Source organism: Zootermopsis nevadensis, unplaced genomic scaffold (assembly GCF_977971745.1).
Source record: "Zootermopsis nevadensis isolate Lab colony 2312 unplaced genomic scaffold, Znev_1.0 Znev_ptg000020l, whole genome shotgun sequence".
Taxonomy (NCBI): Eukaryota; Metazoa; Arthropoda; class Insecta; order Blattodea; family Termopsidae; genus Zootermopsis; species Zootermopsis nevadensis.
In genome coordinates, this window is record NW_028259152.1 from 11,697,125 (window position 1) to 11,717,149 (window position 20,025).

A 20,025-nucleotide genomic window follows, 5' to 3' on the forward strand; every position below is an offset into this window, starting at 1 on the left:
ACAAAATTTTCATGGCCTTTTCCTCAACAACAAGCTCAATGCTAATTGAACAACAGCCCATTCTCCTGTTCTGCCAATCACATCCATCATATCACATTCACTGCCTACTGCTACCCTACATAAGGCTTTCAAAAATACCCAGTCAACATATATTCACCCTGGAGATGGCAACTGCAATGTTTGCCAAAATGTTGAATAATTTTCAACATTCAGCATGGCTCATCCCTAAATTCTCAAATTTACCACTGAATTCCAGCTGCAAAACAACAGCACACAAACATGAAGTTGATTAATCATCATCTCTTGACAAAATGCTAAGATTACGGATAACAATTTTTCATATAATGAATTCTTCTTGGGCTACAAGCTGTGTCAGGTGGTTTAATGGCAAAAACACCAATGTTTCAAGAACCATCTCCTTCCTCGTCCTCAGGGTATCCTGAGGATGAGGATGAAGATGCCAAAGTCTGAGTGGAGGACTCTGCACATTCAGGCTCCTAAGTGTTAGCTCCTTAAAAATGTATATATGATGTTATTTGTTTGGTACTGGTACCTGATTCCTCCCCAGTATTCTTGTCCTGCAGGCAGATTTCTCTCACCACAGTGTATAAACACAAACTTGCTGTCCCATTCACACCTATGCCTCTGGCCATACAGCTGTCCATTGAGACGAACTGAACAGTCCTCTAACCTTAATTCATCACCTGTAAATATTGGTAAAATTATACCAAATAAAATACAAGGCATATTATTTAATTACTGTATATCTCCTAATGTTAGAGAAAATTCCAAGAATAATATAGTGCAGACATGTTTTAAAACTGAATAAAAATTAAAAGATAACCCTGAAGAAAGTTTTCAATATGAAAGATAAGGGAAAACATCCAAGGTGACCAAGATCAAGATGGAACAACAGGTCAGGAAACATGTTACACAGAAGGAAGAAAGAACATGAGAAGAAACTGAGGAAGAAGGGCTGTGAGAAGACAAAGATAGATGGAGAAGATCAGTTGCTAAGTAATGTATATAAAGTGGAGATATCTTATAAAAAAGAAGAATAAACTGAGAGCCACCATTTTAACCAATCATCTTTTCCAAACAAAAGCTTCATTAGATGTTACCTATGCACTGCAACGGTTCAGGCCAAGACCATATCCGAGACAATGAGTTGGGATGGTACTCCACTCTTGTACCACGATCCACGTAAACATTAAGTGAATCAAAACCAAGTTCGCGACATACTACTTGAGCATTGCGTTCAGTAAAACGGTCATCACACAATGGTACCCACTGCATTGTTGTGTGGTTGTAATACTCCAAGAAACCTTTGTTAATTACTATAGATCCTGCAAAGAATAGTCAAATAAATTATCTCTTAAAATATCCATGTTTAAGCCTTTGCTACTCCAATTAAATCCACAGTATCTTAAAACTATCATCAGATCAGTTAATTTATATAACTGTATACACCACGTGTTAGCACGTTAGGTGCAGCGGGGGATATGTAATTTTACTTTAGTATGTGTTAGGCAGGGCAAAAGGTTACATCTAATAAATATCCTCCTAGAACATCAACTATAAGACAATCAACGAATTAATCTGATTTCAATGTAAAATGTCAGTAAAATTCTACTAGACTGCTATTGTATAACAACTCAGAAGACAGCCATCTTCAATTAATTAATTTGGTCCATCATTTTGGTCATGTATTTACTAAACTTCTAATGGCTAAATCATAAAATATGTAATCATAATGACCATGTGAGGCTGTGAGTTAGGAACCATTCAAAGCAAGTTTCATATGGCAATGTACATTTTGAAAGGAATGCAAATTTTATGGGGGTAATTTCTGAGAAATATGGAAAATAATAACTTGGTGCACATGGACAGTACTTTGGCTTATTTATGATAAACAATCATTGAAACCTGATATGTGAACCTTGTTATAAATGCATCTATTAATTCTTATGAAAGATATATTGCTTTGGTATGCTGCAATGAAAAATTATAAAATCATTAAAATATAGCACAAATACGAGTACAGTAATACTCTTCATTTCCTGAATAATATATTTAAAAACTTTTGGATCACAAAATTTAATTCTTGAGTGTAAGTGACAAATAAAGCAAAAGCATTTTTAAAACTTTGCAATATAACTGTTGTAGTCCTAAAATTGCTCATGCCAATGTTAAGTGTAATTATAAAGATTTATGACAATGATTTAGTATTTCAATGGGAATATTTTATTTGGACATTGTCAATTTTCCATTTTTAATCTAAGAAAGGGAAAATGCTCTTTAAGATACTTCCAGCCCAGTGGTGAGTACTTTTCATGTTTCCATGGGCCCGTGGTGTGGCAAACAAAATCCCTTTATTTCAATTACATATGTAAGCAAGATTTATGTATGCAATTTTGCATTAAACTTACTTTTAAAATTCTTTAAAGGTAAATTACAAAAAAGTCCACCTACCCAGTTCACGATCATATGATTCTGATTGTGCAGTACAATTTCTGCCTGTACAAAGACGAATTGACTCACTGCCAGGTGTGACTGGTAACACATGTCTGCGTTGCACAACCTTGTTGCCTTCTAGATCTGCTCCTGACATTGCAGGACGCATTATTATCTCCTGACCCCGTTTCCCTTGTGCCTTTAACACCCCCAGAACTAGGATGCCAACATTTGGGGCAAACTCCATCACAACCCCAGGTCTTATTGTAAAGGTCACCTGTTGGACAGAACAGCATATTTTCAGTGGTTACAAAACTTGTCCAATGTTATTATCAATTAGATTATCTTGGTGCCTGGCATATCTGAATCACAGTCTCTCAAGATGTCTACATTCGTTTCTTTTCTTTTTCACATCAATTAACAATGCTATTTTGACTGATAAGGTTCAGTATTTTTGTTTCAAATACAGCATGTTTCTAATTTAAAATAAGTGACCCTGAAATTCATAAACACAATGGCACTGTAAAAACAATATAATAATCATATAAACACAATAAAAACAGAGAGAGGGAAAGCTGTAGGACAATGGAGTATACATTTTGTAAATCTATTGTTTACCTATTTGTTTTCTTTTGTGGTCTCCATGCTCAATTGAATAACATGCAAGTCATCTCAACAAATGTATTTCAGTAACCACTTAAATGATATATTTCCATATTCTTATGTCTCCCACAAAGGATTATATAAGTCCATTGGCATGTAAATTTCGTTATGGCAGTCATTTCATTTTATAAGTTTTTATGCTTTTTAATATCACCTGTTTTTCATTACAAAACTGTGAAACAAAATCTATATAAAATAACTATTATGAGAGTAAAAATGTATGTATTTCCAGCTACATAGCATGTACATAAAAGTTAATTTACTTTTTTAATTATTCAATATCTTTACCTTTATATTAAATAAATATCAGTCACTATATTGACTGACTATGGGCTGGACAACCAGTGTTCAATTCCCATAAGGGGCAAAAGATGTTCCTCCTAGTCTCTGCATTCAGACCAGCTCTGGGCATGAACCTGATCACTAAAATGTATTTAGTGCCAAAGACAAGAAATAGTGGAACTATACCGCCAAAGAGGACAACATGGCATTGATTTCAGTTGCAGTAAAGTCATCTCTGATGTATTTCTTAGTGATTCATGTACAAATTATGCAATTCTAACTGGGGTGTATTGTTTAGAAATGAAAAACAGTCTTTCTATCCAAGGTAGTGGGTGAACATATCAACTTACAAATATCACCACAAACATGTTTTGCATAGCTGTGGTTGACTTATAAATAAAGTTTTAAATGGTTTCATAACATATGTTAGCTTATTTTATGTACACTTTCTTCTCTATGTAAACAGATGCTGTGAATGAACAAAGAACATTTTTCCTTCATGTCTTGGACTCAAACCCTAGTTAGAATCATCTTGTTATCATGGATGGTACTTGTAAGACAAATACGTTTTATGTTTTTCCATTTCATTATCATCAGTCTGTCCAATCAGCAGACTGACACACTTTTTCCTTCTTTCAAATTTGTCCTCCTTTATTTCAACAGAGACTCCTTGCCTTACTCCAAGGTTCCCACAGTGTCTGTCTGTTTACTACGAAGCTCATCATAAAATGAGGGCTTGAAAACCCATTTTCTCTGATTCAGGATGGGAGCTATAACTGCTATTGGACCACAGGACTCAATTCTTAGGGAGTACCCTACCCAATCTAAATAAAATTAAAAACATAACCAAAATTGACTTCACACACATCAAATAATTTTATGCCAAACTGAAAGCTGTATAAGTCTTATATATTTCTTTATGTATCTATAATTTATTCTTAAATTCCCATCACATTCTGAGCAGAAAGAACTTAAAAATGACATTAATTACTGTGAAGATTTTAAGCAATTATGACAACCACATTACAAATTTAACAACAACTTCTCTCCGTGGCCAATCCCGTGTTGCTGCTACTTTTATAGCTTCAAACAAGCCATGGTTCATTTACAGTATTATTTTGCCTCTTGCTATAAGGAACAAATGTTGTTGGCAGCTTGTATTAGTCTTCATCAACAATTATGTACATCTTAGTGTTAACCAATGGTGATGTTATTTGGGTTTATAGGCCTACTTTTCTCAAGATTACTGATGATTTTAATTTAAATACTTTGTAATTGTTGTGGGGGCTAAGAAAATGGCAGAGAAGTTAAGTCAGCCACTTTTCAGTTGTAAATGCAGTAATACTGTTCAATGGACAGGTCTGTTTATTTTTTTCTTGGAGTGTTGGGTGTTAAAGGGACTGTGATTTCCAAATAAAATTTTAATCTGGTGCATCTAAAAGAAAGCAAACAGCTGAGTTAAAGCAAAGAAATATATAATTAATGAAGTTAATTCAAGAACTTAAAAAAAATGATGATTCAAGTGTACATAACAACGATCTAGACAAAGATGAAAGTGAAGAGCTGTTGGAAGATGTACAGGACTCAGATGAGAGAGTTTACATACCGTTAAAGTTACAATAATTGAAATAACCTAAAATGCCCTACATGTATTTTTTTCTCAAGAGCCCTTACTAATCAGTCTCACCCAGGACTTCATAATTGGGTTTGCAACCACTGAAAAATGTCAGAATGTTTCACTTTCAGTGCTAACACCAGGATGAAATAAATATTATTTGACTCTTGGCTTATTTGACAGTGCTTAATCTATGCCCTTGGTTTATTTAATAATACCTTGCACGGATTACATAGCCTTAAATGACAAGATGACAAAAACATATGAATGCACGTGAAAGGATATGGTTACAATTTAATTCAGAGTGCTAATAAATAATAAGCTGGGACAGAATAGGAAAATAAAGAAAATTCGTCAGCTCAGCTGGTCTCCAGATTCAGGACATCCCTAATACAATGCAACAGTGTTAGGGAACTTTCCTCATGAAGAGCACATCCTGCACAAACACACTTTTAGAAAATAAATCAGTCTCATAACTCATTTTTCTTATAGTTAAATTTTTCTGCTTTCTTCTCTCCACAAAGCAAACTTTACTGTGTCCACAACATGAAACTCTCACAACACAAAAGGTTTCTCACCCCAGGCATAACAGTGATGTCTGCACGAATGATGTAGGGACTGCTACGGGCATACAGAGTGAGTGACTCCTTGAGACGCCCACCAAGATTATCTAGGTCAATGATCAATGGCTCCTCCCATGACACCGATATGGAAGAGTCTAATGAATCCTCAGTAAGATATGGCCTAGTCAGAAATAATACAAAAGTTTATAGTTATTTATTTCACAACTGAAAAGTATGTTCAAACCTTGCCAATACATGTATACATAACTGGTTTATTATATTTATTAATAAACTTATTAGCTATCTTTATGTTAAAACTTTTTCATGTAGTCTGGTAATAAGAGACACACATTCAAGTTTTCTCTGTCTTTACTTCTAGATGAACTTTCTTGTTAGCAACTAACAGTGTTTCTGTATTTCTCTTTATAAATATCACCCAATAAAAAAGCACTATCAGTATATACAAGAAGCTGATGTTACCCATTACTTTCCAATCATACTGTACGTTAAGAATGATACTTCTGCAGGTACATATATTTTGTGCAATAACAATCTGTTCACTGAAAGCCTATCTTTTATTTTATAGTTTGTCTAAAAGGCACTGTTTGGTAAACTTACCTGAATCTAGCTATAGCATGGTTGTTCCAGTCATCAAAATCAAATATTCTCCTCTTGATGTCACTGACATTACTAGAACCCCACCAGTTCTCCAGAACATTAACGGCAGTGTTAAGCTTGGCAGTCCGTATCCCTGCTACTAACTCGTAGTCCAAGCCATTATTTCCAAACAAGTTACGATTTACATTCACTTTCTGAATTCCATGAAAGCCAATAACACATGATGGTGTATTGTAAACCTGCAGAATACAATCACCTTCAGACTGGATGTCAAAGATCAAAGTCACTTTTCATGGACTCTCACCTTCTCCCATGAATGTTGGCTGGTACAGTGTTTTAAAATGCATCATCAATTCTCATTATTTTAAGTTATATTCATTATAATTCCAACCATCTTAACAAATTTTATAGTAAAAAAGAGAGCAAGTTTGCCACGATGCCAAACTAAAATGGTTAGAGCTTGTCTAAAATGGAACCTGTCCATGTTTAAAAAAAAATCTGGCTAAAAATATAGAGTGAAGAACAATGTCAAATTATTTCCAAAATACAGAAACAGTTTAAAGTAGAAAAACAAATAGGAGCCAACAATTTATTAAAAAACAACATGCATTAACATGTTTATTTTTCTGTTCATATAATTTTGTTATATTAGAAAGAACATTTCTGTCGCAGATGGGAAAGACACAAACTCTACCATTGGCAAAATAATATGCGATGAATACTTTGATGGGATGCTGAAAAGAATATATAAAAAACAGAAAATGAGCTAGACAGAAAGAAAATGAATGTCTTCTGGATTGTAGTGCCATGTAGTCTGGTAGTTTTCCATGCTACAACCCAGAAGACACCCATCTTCATACTTGCCACCATGAGAAACTCAAATCCCACTAAGAAAGAAACAAAATTGATAAAATATAATACTTAGGAACATAATAGTGTACATACATAGAATGAATGAATATATGACTTGTGATCTGAGTCATAAATACGTGTGGGGCATGTACTGTGCTACACATTTTATATAATAGTAAGTACCTAATGAAAATGTAAACCTATTTGCAGCTTTTCAGGTTGCTTGGAATTTTGCTCCATGAACATTTAAATGTGTCATCCGACAGTGGAGTTGTATGATTTCTACAATATTTGCACCATGGGAAGAAACCACAATATGCATGCTAGTCACTAATTTAATTACAATCACCCAGATTTTCACCAGATGCAGACAGCATGTGTGCCTTATAAAATTGGTTTACATTTCCCAAATTGACCTTGATATTTAGTACCTTATTATGTGTAAGCGTATCTGTAATAACATCAAAACTTGATCACTCAGCATGGTAGGTCCACAGCACACGTCAAAAAAAACGAAAAGAGTTTAAACAGATATGGGCACTGCATTTAAACGTCACGATACGATGTTATAAAATACTCTGATACAGCACTGGACATGTATTACATTGTCATTGAAAGGTAGATTCCAATATCTTTTTAAATATATTGAACTTCTTGAATACTTATAAACATGTGCTTCGTTTACAAAACTGAACAAAACTTAATGAAAACTCAGCAAAGTTTGCCATATTTAAGAACATAATTATCAGGTTCGTTTTGGTGAAATACTGAAAAAAAATTTCAATTAATTCATATTGTATACAAAACAAGGTCAATAAAATTTTCATAACCGCAACACACTAAACATAAATCGGAGAGATAGGTTTACATTTTCTATCAGAAAACCTCGTAATTCCTGTATCAAATAAATAATGCCATATTTTGTTTGTATCAAAAAAAAACAGACCAGATAATGTTTACTGAATTTAATCACATACCAAATCTCAAGTTCAAAAATATTTCCAGAGAAATTCAGTAACTGTAACATAAATATATGTAATAATCAAAAAAATTCTAAAATAGTTAACATGAGATATTCCTTACACAATCTTCACTCCACAGTTTTTAGTTGTTTTTCATAAGCATAAGAATTATGCCAGTAAGTAAAATACTTCCTCATAAAGTGCCCTACCCTTACCTGATGGACTGATTTAATGGTTGATTCTTTGGTTATTCAATTATAGTTTTTGAATGAAGATCTTATATAACACAGAATTACATGGAAAGATCAAAAATGATGAATAATAAAGAATGTAGAAGCAGACAGTCACAGACCATTTCAAAGTACTACTTAAATACCTCCTGAATAGAAGTTCAGAGCGATACTTCTACTACACCAACCTGATCAGTCTTACCTGATGAAAGCCTCTGCTGAGACCAGCATTGAAGCGGTTCTCTTTAACTTCATTCTCAAAGAACCTTGCATCCACTTCACCAAGGATTTCAGACTGACTGTCAGCCCTAAATTCCACCATATACATGCCAGTATTCCTGAAGACACGATTGTACGCAATCCTCATGCGTTTTTCCATCCCTCTAATGGATATGAGGCCACTCTTACACTGATTGTCTTCGAACACATTATGTGTCAAGTTTAACTGTGCAAAATGTCCATCCACCACTAATCCAAACTTTTTATTGTTTCTCCATGTGTTATTTTTTAGATAAAGGGTGTGTGTGAAATTTTCATTGTACTGCCACACATACGGCAGTGAAACATCAAACCCACCGCCATTGTTCCGTTCAATTGTATTGTCTTGGAGGATCCAGTGGAATAAGTTGTTGGAGCTGCGAAGATCTCTAAAACACATTACCATATATTATTAACTACATGTTGTTCTTCTTGTCCTGTCATGAGAATAACTCGTGTATTTTACTTTTCCACCTGAAAATAAAGGACATATGAAGCCCTGTGAATGTCAACACTTTTACTGCTTCCTACCATAAATGCTAACAAAGTTTCCTTATGTCTATTTTATTCACAAGTTTTTAAGTTTTCCAATATAATTTTGCAAAATTCTGTTTTTTCAAGAAATTCTATTTCTACACTCGGCAAGGGGACAATACATACCAAAAATTTCCATGCAGCAGAGTCCTTGGAATGCTATCACCCAACTACTCCAAGAAATGACATGCTTTTATGAAACATTAAGGTTCATTAGTGTTTTCACATGTGCCTGCCACATGACTCTATCCACATATCCAGCTGTGGCCAGTCTTTCTTCCACCCTATTTCTTTTCCATCCATTTTATACTACCATTCCACCTATGCAAAGTTTGCCTTCCAAGCTGTATCTTCCCTTGAGATTTTTCTACCCAAATGTTGTCTGCATTTACCATCTCTCCCATGCATGCTACATGCCTTGCTCACTTCATCCTTTATTTGACTGCTGTAATTATTTGATAAAGGTTGAAGCTATTCATTAAACAATTTACAAAAATACTACTTAACTTTATGTAAGCTTTCTTCTTTTAAACTATAAGAGAATAAGAAGTTTTCAAAAAATATTACATACCTGCTGAATTGAAATATTCCTCTTCCATTGTCACTGATGAGAGAACTGTTAATCATTACAGTTACCTCTGATATATTTGAATGATGTACATCCCAGAAGGGAGAATGCACAAAGACAGCTTCCTCTGTGTTATATGAAATATCACAGCCAAACAGTTGTATAGATTCATTAGATTTGCGCAAGAAATGGTCACCAATCTCATTTAAATACCTGAAACAAACACCAAATACAAGATAAATTTCAAAATAAAACATCAGAAACTAAAAACTAACACTGAAGTAAGTTAAATTAAGTATGTTATGCAGTTAGATCATGAGCCGGGATAGCTCAGTCAGTATAGTGACTAGCTACGGGCTGGACGACCAGGGTTCGATCCCCGACGGGGGCAGAGGATTTTTCCTCTAGCTTCTGCGTCCAGACCGGCTCTGGGGCCCACCCAGCCTCCTCTACAATGGGTACCGGGGTCCTTTCCCGGGGGTAAAGCCGGCCGGGGCGTGATGCTGACCACTCACCCCCATCTAGTGCCGGGGTCAAGGAAGAGAGGAGCTATACCTCCACTCACCCCAAACGCCTACATGGCGTATAGTGGGACAAACTTTACTTTACTTTTATGCAGTTAGATCAGGCATCAAAATTTTCAACAGTCTAACATCTACAACAGTGGTCCCCAATGTGGTGACCGCGGGCGCCATGGTGCCCGTCAAGCCTGTTTTTGGGTGCCCACGTTGTTACGGAAAGAGGTTATACTGAATAATGAAGGCCGTTCAACCACGAACATTATAAAATCAAAGCACAGATCTCGACTTACTGACACCCATCTTGACGATTGTTTGCGAGCAGCAATATCATCCTACACTCCCAAATTTGGAAAACTGGCTGATGAAATGCAGCGCCAAACATCGCACTAACTTCCCACTTGAGTAATAATAATTGTACTTATAAAACTAAACATTTTTTATTGTGTGGTTTCTTGTATCATTAAACATCATGTTGTTCTGTGTATTATTTGGTGTCCATATCTTATTTGTCCAGAAAAAAGAAAATTTGGCTTTGTTAATTGGTTGGTGCCCGCTACGATCTCATAAACTCTCAAATGTGCCCGTAGGCACAAAAAGGTTGGGGACCACTGATCTACAACACTCTCTTCCCCATTTTCAAGGAAATTGAAAATTAAACTAACCTGACAACTTTTATTGTAGACTAACAGTACTAAATTTTATCAAAATCGGTTCAGTATTTTCAAGATATAACATGCGTACAAATAATCTATAATGCATCCATTGTAATGTCATGCAGTTCACATATAAACGGCACATAAAAACTAAGAAGCACGTTTCATGCTTCTTGTCCTATACTGTCTTCAAAAGAAAAAGACAAATTAATATTACTAATACAGTACAGGTATTTTAACATAGTAATGCCCAAACTTGTGAGGTTCACTCAATCCCTGTAGCCGGCTCTGTTTCAAATAATATCATACGGCAAAAACATTGTGTTTCTGAAACTAAGTTACATATATATATATAAATAAAACTAATAAATGCCATCAATGTCCAGGGAACCAATTAATATTGATTTTTGGTGTGACATGATTGAAAACAAACTCCTTTGTCAAATAAAATTTGGTACAAAGTCTCTTCAACATTTACCAATGCCATACAGTATGAGATACTGAGAATGTCATTAAATAAACAAAAAACATACACTATCAGTTTGCAGAGATTACAAGTTTCTCAGATATGCAACTTGAGAATTAAATTTATGGCAGTTCAATACCCTCTGTTGGTGGAAACAAAAAATAGAAGGATCCCCATGGTATCTGGAACACAGGTACAGTTAATGGTCACACAGCTTATTGTAAACATCAATACAGAAAGGCTCATGAGAAGCTAACTAGATTAAAGGTAATGTTATGATTCTGGTTAGTGGGATGTGGTGACGTATATTATAACATTATGGTTCCCAGCATAAATATATTAACTCTGATGACTATAAGATATGGAATCTTTTCAGATCAGGAGATAATTACTCAGATGTTCTCTGTTCTTATAAAATCATATATTTCCACTGCCATTACAGAACAAAAGGTCAATTATTTGAAACAGACCGATCAATTTATACTTTCACATCCCAGGCCTTAGTTTTATTTTAACAGAATCACACCAAATATACCTTGGTCCCCTAAGTGGTCAATTTCATACATTTTCACATTTTGCTGTGTCCAGTAATAATTTAAGAACCATTACCATTGTGTTATTTACAAAGTGCCTTTTTATGTTAAAAACATATGTCTTCTCATTGATTACTGGTACCAATCTTCTGCATCAATTACTATATAACGAAAAAAGAATGAATGCATATGATCCCATTTATCTTCATTTGTTAAATGAGTCTAACCCTGATTTTGCATCAGAAGAGTATGTGTATAATGTACTAAGGTAGGTGATACTAACAAATAGCATAGGTAAACAGAAGAGAGGGGTATTCTGAACTTAGAATACCATAGCACATGCACTGCACTCAGTTATTAGTTTTCCAAAAGTCAGTTGTATGAGAGCAGTGGTGCAATTAAACTTATTTACATCAAAGCAACAATCCTCCAGATTTACCCAACTCTTCCTTGCAAGAACAAATATTGACTAACCTGTTATAGAAAGAAGCACTGACACCTTGCTTGTTGCCTTTAATTCTGGAGTTTGTAATTGTAAGTGTTGGTACTGGACCTCCCACGATTCGATTCTTGATGTCTTGAACTGGAGCTGATGAAAGGAACAAATCATTGAAATGTGCCAAGCAAAGAAGGATGTACAAAACAAGTAGACAAAATATGGATATGGATACAACAGGAGCAGTTATCAGACACTGCAGAATGGAAGAGACCTTATCAAAAGACAAACCAACTTGATGGTAATGTCAGTAATGATGGATGATGATAAAATATTGTTATAATTACCTGGCACTGTAGACACAGCCAACACAGCACCACCAAGTGCATTGGTACCACTTTGATATTGCATCAACACTCCATATGAGCTGCTGATTGTAGGGAAAACCAGCAGATCTCGCCGTAGGCTCCACGCATGAGCTGAACTGTTCACAGTTCGAGCATCATATATCACAATATCTTCAGTGCTGCGATTATGAATTGGATTCAACAGCTGGAATCCAACCACATAGCCTGGCTGGCACTGTAACCAAAGCATTACGGTTAAGTGATGGAAACAGACTCTTTACTCTTTATACAAAACATACTTTTATAAATAAGTAGGATTTGAGGTTCTCATTGTGGTAAGTATGAAGATGGTTGTTTTTGGGTTGTACACTGTGCAGTCGGGTAGAAGTTTATTGACATTTCAGAGGTCCCTGTTGCCTCCATATCAGGGATGAAGGTAGGAGGCAACTCCCAAACAGTGGTAAAATAAATACAGTGCTACAACCCAGATGATAGCCATCTTCATACTTCTATAAACACCAAAAAAAGAAAGAAAGATCCACTCTAGCCAACTCTATGTTGATGTTCTTCTGGGCTGTGATGCTGTGTGGACTCACATACTACCTCCATCTTTAAGTTTTAAGATAGAGACAGCTTGTTACTCTGATATCTCCACACCATGTTGAAAGGCCTTTTCTTGACACTTTGAGGACCACATAAGGCATTTTAATAATAACAATAATTATTCAAAAATTTCTAATACACATACTTTAATGACTAAAGACTGGAGTGTTGAAGGATATAAAACAATCAGTACTATTTACATGATCAAACACACTCCCAACAGCTTTTTATCGCTGTAGTCTCGCTTTTCTCTACATCACAAAGTTTCTGAATTTATTGTTTTTCTGACAACTAAACCATTGTCATTAATTCTATTATCACTACTACTACTGAATAGCTATCACTATTATCACAAAATCACTGTCTGTAACTAATCTCTTATTTAATTATCGAAGGTATAAATGAACTTACTGCATATACCGACTTCAGCATACTAAGAAATAAGCTTCTATATTTCTATTCTTGGATACCATCCAGACTAGAAACACTATTAACAGTCAATGATTAAAACATTGATTAAAGAAGCAAAGTTTATGTGTTGCTGACAATAAAAGAAAACAAAATACAGAACTTCATATGTGTAAGGATTTAATTCTGTGACAGTCACCTCAAAGGGAACACTGCAGAAAACACATTTACACATCAACAGTTATCCAAGTTTCAATACTTGACAATCCTTTAACAAACACTCCATCAATAACCTAAAATCAATTACATCACTTTCCAAACTAGATGTGTTATGCTTCTTTGAATTTCTAAACAAGTTCCTTTAGCTTATTGTGATTGGTAGTTAATGATATTGTCACTTGATGTAAACATTACAGGTTTCCTTCAGCAAGTTAGGGAGTGAAATAATGGAAACTCAGTGGTCAATGTCCCAGAAACAAGGCATTTTCTCACTGGTTTGTCTTATTCAATAAGACAACATGAGCTCTAGTATAATACCATTCTTAGCTATGAGTAGTGTAAACAAAGATAGATTACAGTAAAGCTTCACGGCTCTTTCATTTACTACATGTAAGCTATACAGTTCCACTTATGACCTTGTCCTTACACTTACCTTGGTCACTATTTTAACACTACTATAATAACTAAGTCAAGCTTCAGGAGGTATGAAACCCATGCCAATGGCCCCTATTAATTGTTCATTCAACTAACAAACTATTGTCAGGGCTGACAACAGGAATCATTACAATAATTTACCTGTTTACTAATTTCCTTGACTTCACACCATATAAGATACAAATTATTTATAATTAACAAATGCTCATATGGATCTTGTACCATGGAGTCACTTTGCTAAATCTTCTTCATTGGCACTACATGAAAATACAGTCCCTGCCTCCATTATGTTTAGTTGTTTACTGGAGTCTATTAAGGCAAGTGTTAGAGACTACCCAAAATAGATTCAGCCCTTATAAAGCCTTCAAAAGACAATACAGGAAAACACCATAAAATCAAGAAACATATCCATGCCCTGACAAAAATTAGATTCTGTAATCCCAGACTGCAAATAGTTCAAGACCCAAGCTTGTTAAAATTCTTAGATGACAACACTGCACCATAATGGGCGTGTTGATCACAAAGGAACAGAAATAATTTTTGCTACTAACGCTTATGAAAGTATGAAGACTTCAGAGTAAAACTGACAGATCAACATACAGTTAATTAAAATTAAACATTACATTTAACTTACATAAATATTAAAGTTCCTGTCTATTGGATCCAAACCAACTCTCTGTGTCAGGAAGTATTTAGTCTCTCCTATTTCGAGGTGTATATCAGTAAAATATTGTGGAATAAGGATTGGTTTATAGGATGAGTACTGGATATTTTGATCTTCTGGAAACTTGAACCAGCCTGATAGCTCCCTCTGTTGATAAGCTGTCAATGTAGGGTTATGGTGGATACCTGCTTTCTTATTGTTCTCAAGTGATGATCCTAATAACAAGAAGTAAAATGTCAGTGTTTAACATTTTGCTACTTGCAAAAAATCTGTCTTTACTAAAATAATAAAAATTTTACTTTTTTGCATTTTGAATACAGTCCTCAAGTGTTGTAGAACCAATGCAATCAACAGAACAAATATAAAATTCCCTGATATTTTACTTTGACTTTAATAATCAATATCTGCAAGTTTGAACATGTAGCTTAATAGAAATAGCATAAATGCAAGACAAGAGATCTTGTTCAAATCATACAGAGATGAAAGTGGAGTAGAACTGTCAGGAACAAAGTAAGTATGAACAATTCCACTACAATAGATTAATATCTGCAATAAATGAATATCAATGACACAAAATATAAAAAATCAACTCTGAAAATGTATGTATTCCTTTAGATTATAAATGCCCACAGCTGTTAAACACGTATAATGAAACAATTTAAAAATATTACTCTGTATCAACCACTGTTTAAATTTTGTCTAAATTTTCCTTGATGAAGTGGGATTATTAAATGATATGGTGCATTATACAAGTGAATATGACACTTATCAACACAATGTATCTAATTCTGCTGACATGAAACATCCAAGATACTACAACATTTTACCTGATATCTTTAATCCAAGCTGCTTGAAGCTAATTCCATTCCCCCTGTTATTACTAAACTCGCTGTTCTTGACTGTGTTGGCAACTCCTGATGAGTATAGGTCTGAATACAAAATTCCAAGACCATCCTGCAGGTTATTCAGAATTCGAACATTTTCCAAAGCATGTCGAGAGAAATCAACTTGCAGTGCTGTGGAAGAAGGTAACATGCATATGTAGCTCAGCAGTATGAATAAGAGAAACAAATTGTTGTAAAGGACATACCCTGGCTCTTAAATTGGAATGGCAAACAAAAGTTTGAACATTTTATTGCTTTCTTATAGACCTAATAAAGAAAAAGTAACAGGAAGATATAGAAAATTATATAATGTGAAGCATCACAATTTGCACTCTGAGATTCGAGGTACTCTTCCAGAGAAGAAAGGCCAAGCAAATCAAGTACTTGATTATGCCCACTAGCTCCCACTGGCTCGCTCATAATTGAACACAGGCACAAGGTAGGTATGTATGTGAGATGGCCTGGATCAATAGTTACAAATCCTGATGATGGGAACAGAGCTGGTCCCTGAAACACCTATTTCTAACCAGCTGACATGGCTGATAGACCAAAAAGATTTTATTAATGTTAGTCACCATGAAAGCTTCAGATCATACAATATGAATAAATATTTCATTATAAAAGTATACAAGAAACTCATATTAACTGTCTTAATTTAACTAACCAATGAACTCAAGGTACAGGCTGTTCCATCGGATGCTGATAGCTAGCCAACTAGTCACAAAAGCCTGCTTACAATCCTATCTTCAGCCATTTCAATGCAGTCAACATCTTCACATCCTGTATCAACAGAATAACTTTTAATATTATCTCTCATCTATGCCTATATCTCCCATGTGGTGTCTTCTCTTTAAGTTTTTCAAGAAAATCTGTATGCATTACTCATTCTCCTGTAAATGCTACATCCCTTACCCATCTCATCCTTCTTGATTTAATTTTACATTGTTTTAACACATTAACCCCCAAGCACATAAATTTTAGATTCAACCTGAGGCTGAAACAAGCAGCATTAAACAAAACAAACATTCCTATAGAATGCATGTAGACACGCACTACATATTTTTATGACTTGAAGCTTTCATGGTGACAGAAGTCTATAAAATCCTCTCGGGGAATCAGCTGTATCAATTCTGGATAAGACTTATTTTGATTTATGAAGGTTTTACGACAATACAATAACATCTGTTAGGAAAAGACAAAATATTATGATGATTATTTGTGATATCATTAGCTGAAAGTGTAAGTGTTAAAAACCTGCAATTTAAGAAAGAAATTATAAGCCACATTCTGTATCTGTAGGGCCTTTGGAGAGTGGCAATGCTTGTTATGCTTGGGAACCAATAGCAGAACATGAGGCACTTCTCACCAGGCTTGAAGGTGTTGGTACTGTAATCCAGCAACCCAGCCCTCTCCACCATGATAAACTGCAGGTCAGCCCGTTCTGCAAGCACTCCCAGTCGCACTCCAGCCCATGACGACTCATGACAACGCAGACCAACGTCATGTTCATGGGTACAAGAATTCTCAAACTCATGCTCCCTTTCAGCAGGACAAGTTGTTATATCAATGTCATCATCTGTGCACCGCACATTACTGAAATGAAAACACCTTTTGGTAAGTGATTCTCTTTCATCATCTATCACTTGCATATTTGAAAATGACTACTTTTTTGGTTGTTTAATTTTCAAATGCAGAAATTAAATAGGACTGAATGAGATGAAAATATGAATGATGAGTAAGTAAGGACAGGAAATAAAGAGAATATGTATAATCTGAAGTTCTCAAGGCAGTGTTATAAAATATTACATGGTCTCAAACATGGCGCATAGGAGAATATCTAGATCTAAGATGGATGAGAAAGAAAATGGCAAATGAAGAACTCTTATAATTTATGCCTTTCACCAGTGTTATTTGGATGATAAAATCAAGGATGATGAGGTGAGAAGGGCATGTAGCATGCAATGGGGAGAAAAGAACTGTGTATAAAATTTATGTTGAAATGCCTGAATGAAAGACTATTCAGAAGACCAAGACAAGATGGGAGGATATTACAGTATTGGAAAGGTGTGCTCTTTTGAGCACACTGTAATTCCAAAGGTATTCTTGACACTGCATCAAACAAACTATGGTTGCACTCACGTGATCTGAACTTATTGTTGCATATTAGGCCATTCTTAAACTGTGATCCCAGGTCACTGTTACACAACAGTAAGTTCTAAAAATGGGACCTCCAGTCACATTCACAGCACAAACCATTGGAGTAAGAGGGCAGATAATGATAATGTTTCTGATTTTGCTGTTGCACAAGAAAAGGGAAAGATTTTTTTAATTTGACCAGAAAATATTTGCACATTATGCTCACGAAACATTTAAAACCAGTGCTTAAAGTAAATGAGTAATAAAAACAATTTTTGGTTAATGAATCTAATTACAAAAAAATAAAATTCAATCCAGCATGATAATCAGATCTGTTCCTAGCTAATTATATGATGCAAGAGAGGAATAATTCAGCAGCCTGTTTCAATAGTTGTACCTGTACCTGTAAAACTAGTGGAGTTACCTGAGAATGATCTGCTCTGAAATGCCTGCCTGTGGGATTTCTGATCTCTCCAAGAACCAGTCATCAGGGTTCAACACCAAACCAAGCTGATGACACACTAAAGCTGCATCGATCATGGTCCACCCATAGTTACAAACTGTACCCCATTTTCCACCAATCCGCACCTAATCAAAACAACATAATATTTACTCTTGTACTTACTGGAGACCCAGGCTTAAAATTACCACATTACACTGTTTGTGAGAAAACAAAATAGCTCTTAAATACACATTACTGTACCAGTGTACAATATGTCACATGACCCTCTAATTGTGAAAAATGCTTAGTACTGTATGTAAAGAAATTCAGAAAGTGTATACAATACACAAGATCATAGCACCTCAGTGTCTACCTCACAACTTTCCTCCTCCGTCATTTTGTTATCTCTGCCCGCAGGATATTCAAAATACATTTTTGAGGTTGTGCACATTAAATTTCATCAAATTTCATCCAGTGGTTCTCGAGTTCAACTGACCAGTCAGACGGATGGTTGGACAGACAAGAGCAAACTACAATGTGTTCTCACTGTGCACTTCATGTGAAGAACACGATAAAACTAAAATAAATATACCTGCTCTCAGGTACTCTGCTACTGCCTTACCTTCCAGCCTAGCTGTTATTAGTAGTATATCAAGGTCTTGCTATATTAAACTGTAATTAACTGAGTGGCAATTAATTGAATTATCATTCAAGGAATCACAAATAACAGGTGTATGCACCATCTAAGTACAGAAGACAAAAACAAATGCACAAAGTGCATTCTGAAAGAAACTTTTTTTTATATTCTCATGGCATATTGCTACCTGACCAAAGTTGGATAAGTATAATTAATGGCCATTCTTGAAAATGGAGTGAAGGCATTAATGTTCTAAAATGGCTTTCATGTGTAGCTTTACATTTTGGCCGCTTTAGTTCATGAAACAGCCAATAATATACACTGGATACGAAGCTGGATTGGATATTCTGGGCATGAGAAAAGACCCTGCTACACTCAGAATCAAACCAAAGTCATCTAGCCCATAGTTAACCAAGCTCATTTTGATTAAAATTTATTTTGCATGTTACATTCACAGCCTGGCTGCTTTACCCACAACAAGAAGTTCCTCAGTATGAGGATGAATGGGTTTCAGACCAAGTCTAGATGAGGTGATTGAAAAAACGTTCTGCCCCTGCAGTGCTCAAACCCCACTCATATAGTTCACAGTAGGATATATTACTGATTTAGCTCTGACAAACCATTATGACCCAAAAAAATGCCACACTATACTGTTTATTATTACTGTGGTAATGTACTTACCTGTAATCGACCTTCCTCACTGGTTCTCCCACCAAGTAACCGCACTGGCACCTGACTTTCTGGAGGATTTACAACATCTGTGTCATTCTCTGGGGTTTCTACTATCTCCTCTTTAAGTGTAAGTCGAATGTCATTTGGACCACGACCTCGTGCCTCTAACTTTCCAGCCACCATTACACCAACACCTGGAGGAAATCTATAACAGAAAGATAAACATCATACCACTAAATATCACTGCACTCATAATTTTGAATTCCTTATAATAATACAATAATGCAAACTTCTGAATTAGGATGATCCCAGAATTATTTGTTGTGATATGGTACAGTTTTTGTTATAAAGTAATTTTAAGTATTGTAAA

The 20,025-nt window shown here is 35.2% G+C and overlaps 1 protein-coding gene across 2 annotated transcripts in view; it reads right to left on the reverse strand.

Annotated features, from left to right (window-relative positions):
- The window catches only part of bark (C-type lectin domain-containing protein bark beetle), a 95,106-nt gene that overhangs the window by 20,134 nt on the left and 54,947 nt on the right, over window positions 1-20,025 (reverse strand). For both annotated transcript variants that reach the window (XM_022068687.2, XM_087351754.1), the window contains exons 10-23: window positions 19,665-19,860; window positions 18,329-18,492; window positions 17,135-17,361; window positions 15,712-15,900; window positions 14,855-15,099; window positions 12,556-12,790; window positions 12,247-12,361; window positions 9,603-9,812; window positions 8,442-8,886; window positions 6,196-6,434; window positions 5,593-5,758; window positions 2,473-2,731; window positions 1,122-1,346; window positions 554-704 (exon numbers count right to left, since the gene is read on the reverse strand). In XM_022068687.2, the coding sequence (XP_021924379.2) occupies window positions 554-704; window positions 1,122-1,346; window positions 2,473-2,731; window positions 5,593-5,758; window positions 6,196-6,434; window positions 8,442-8,886; window positions 9,603-9,812; window positions 12,247-12,361; window positions 12,556-12,790; window positions 14,855-15,099; window positions 15,712-15,900; window positions 17,135-17,361; window positions 18,329-18,492; window positions 19,665-19,860 (3,066 nt within the window). The remainder of the gene's footprint in view (window positions 1-553; window positions 705-1,121; window positions 1,347-2,472; window positions 2,732-5,592; window positions 5,759-6,195; window positions 6,435-8,441; window positions 8,887-9,602; window positions 9,813-12,246; window positions 12,362-12,555; window positions 12,791-14,854; window positions 15,100-15,711; window positions 15,901-17,134; window positions 17,362-18,328; window positions 18,493-19,664; window positions 19,861-20,025) is intronic.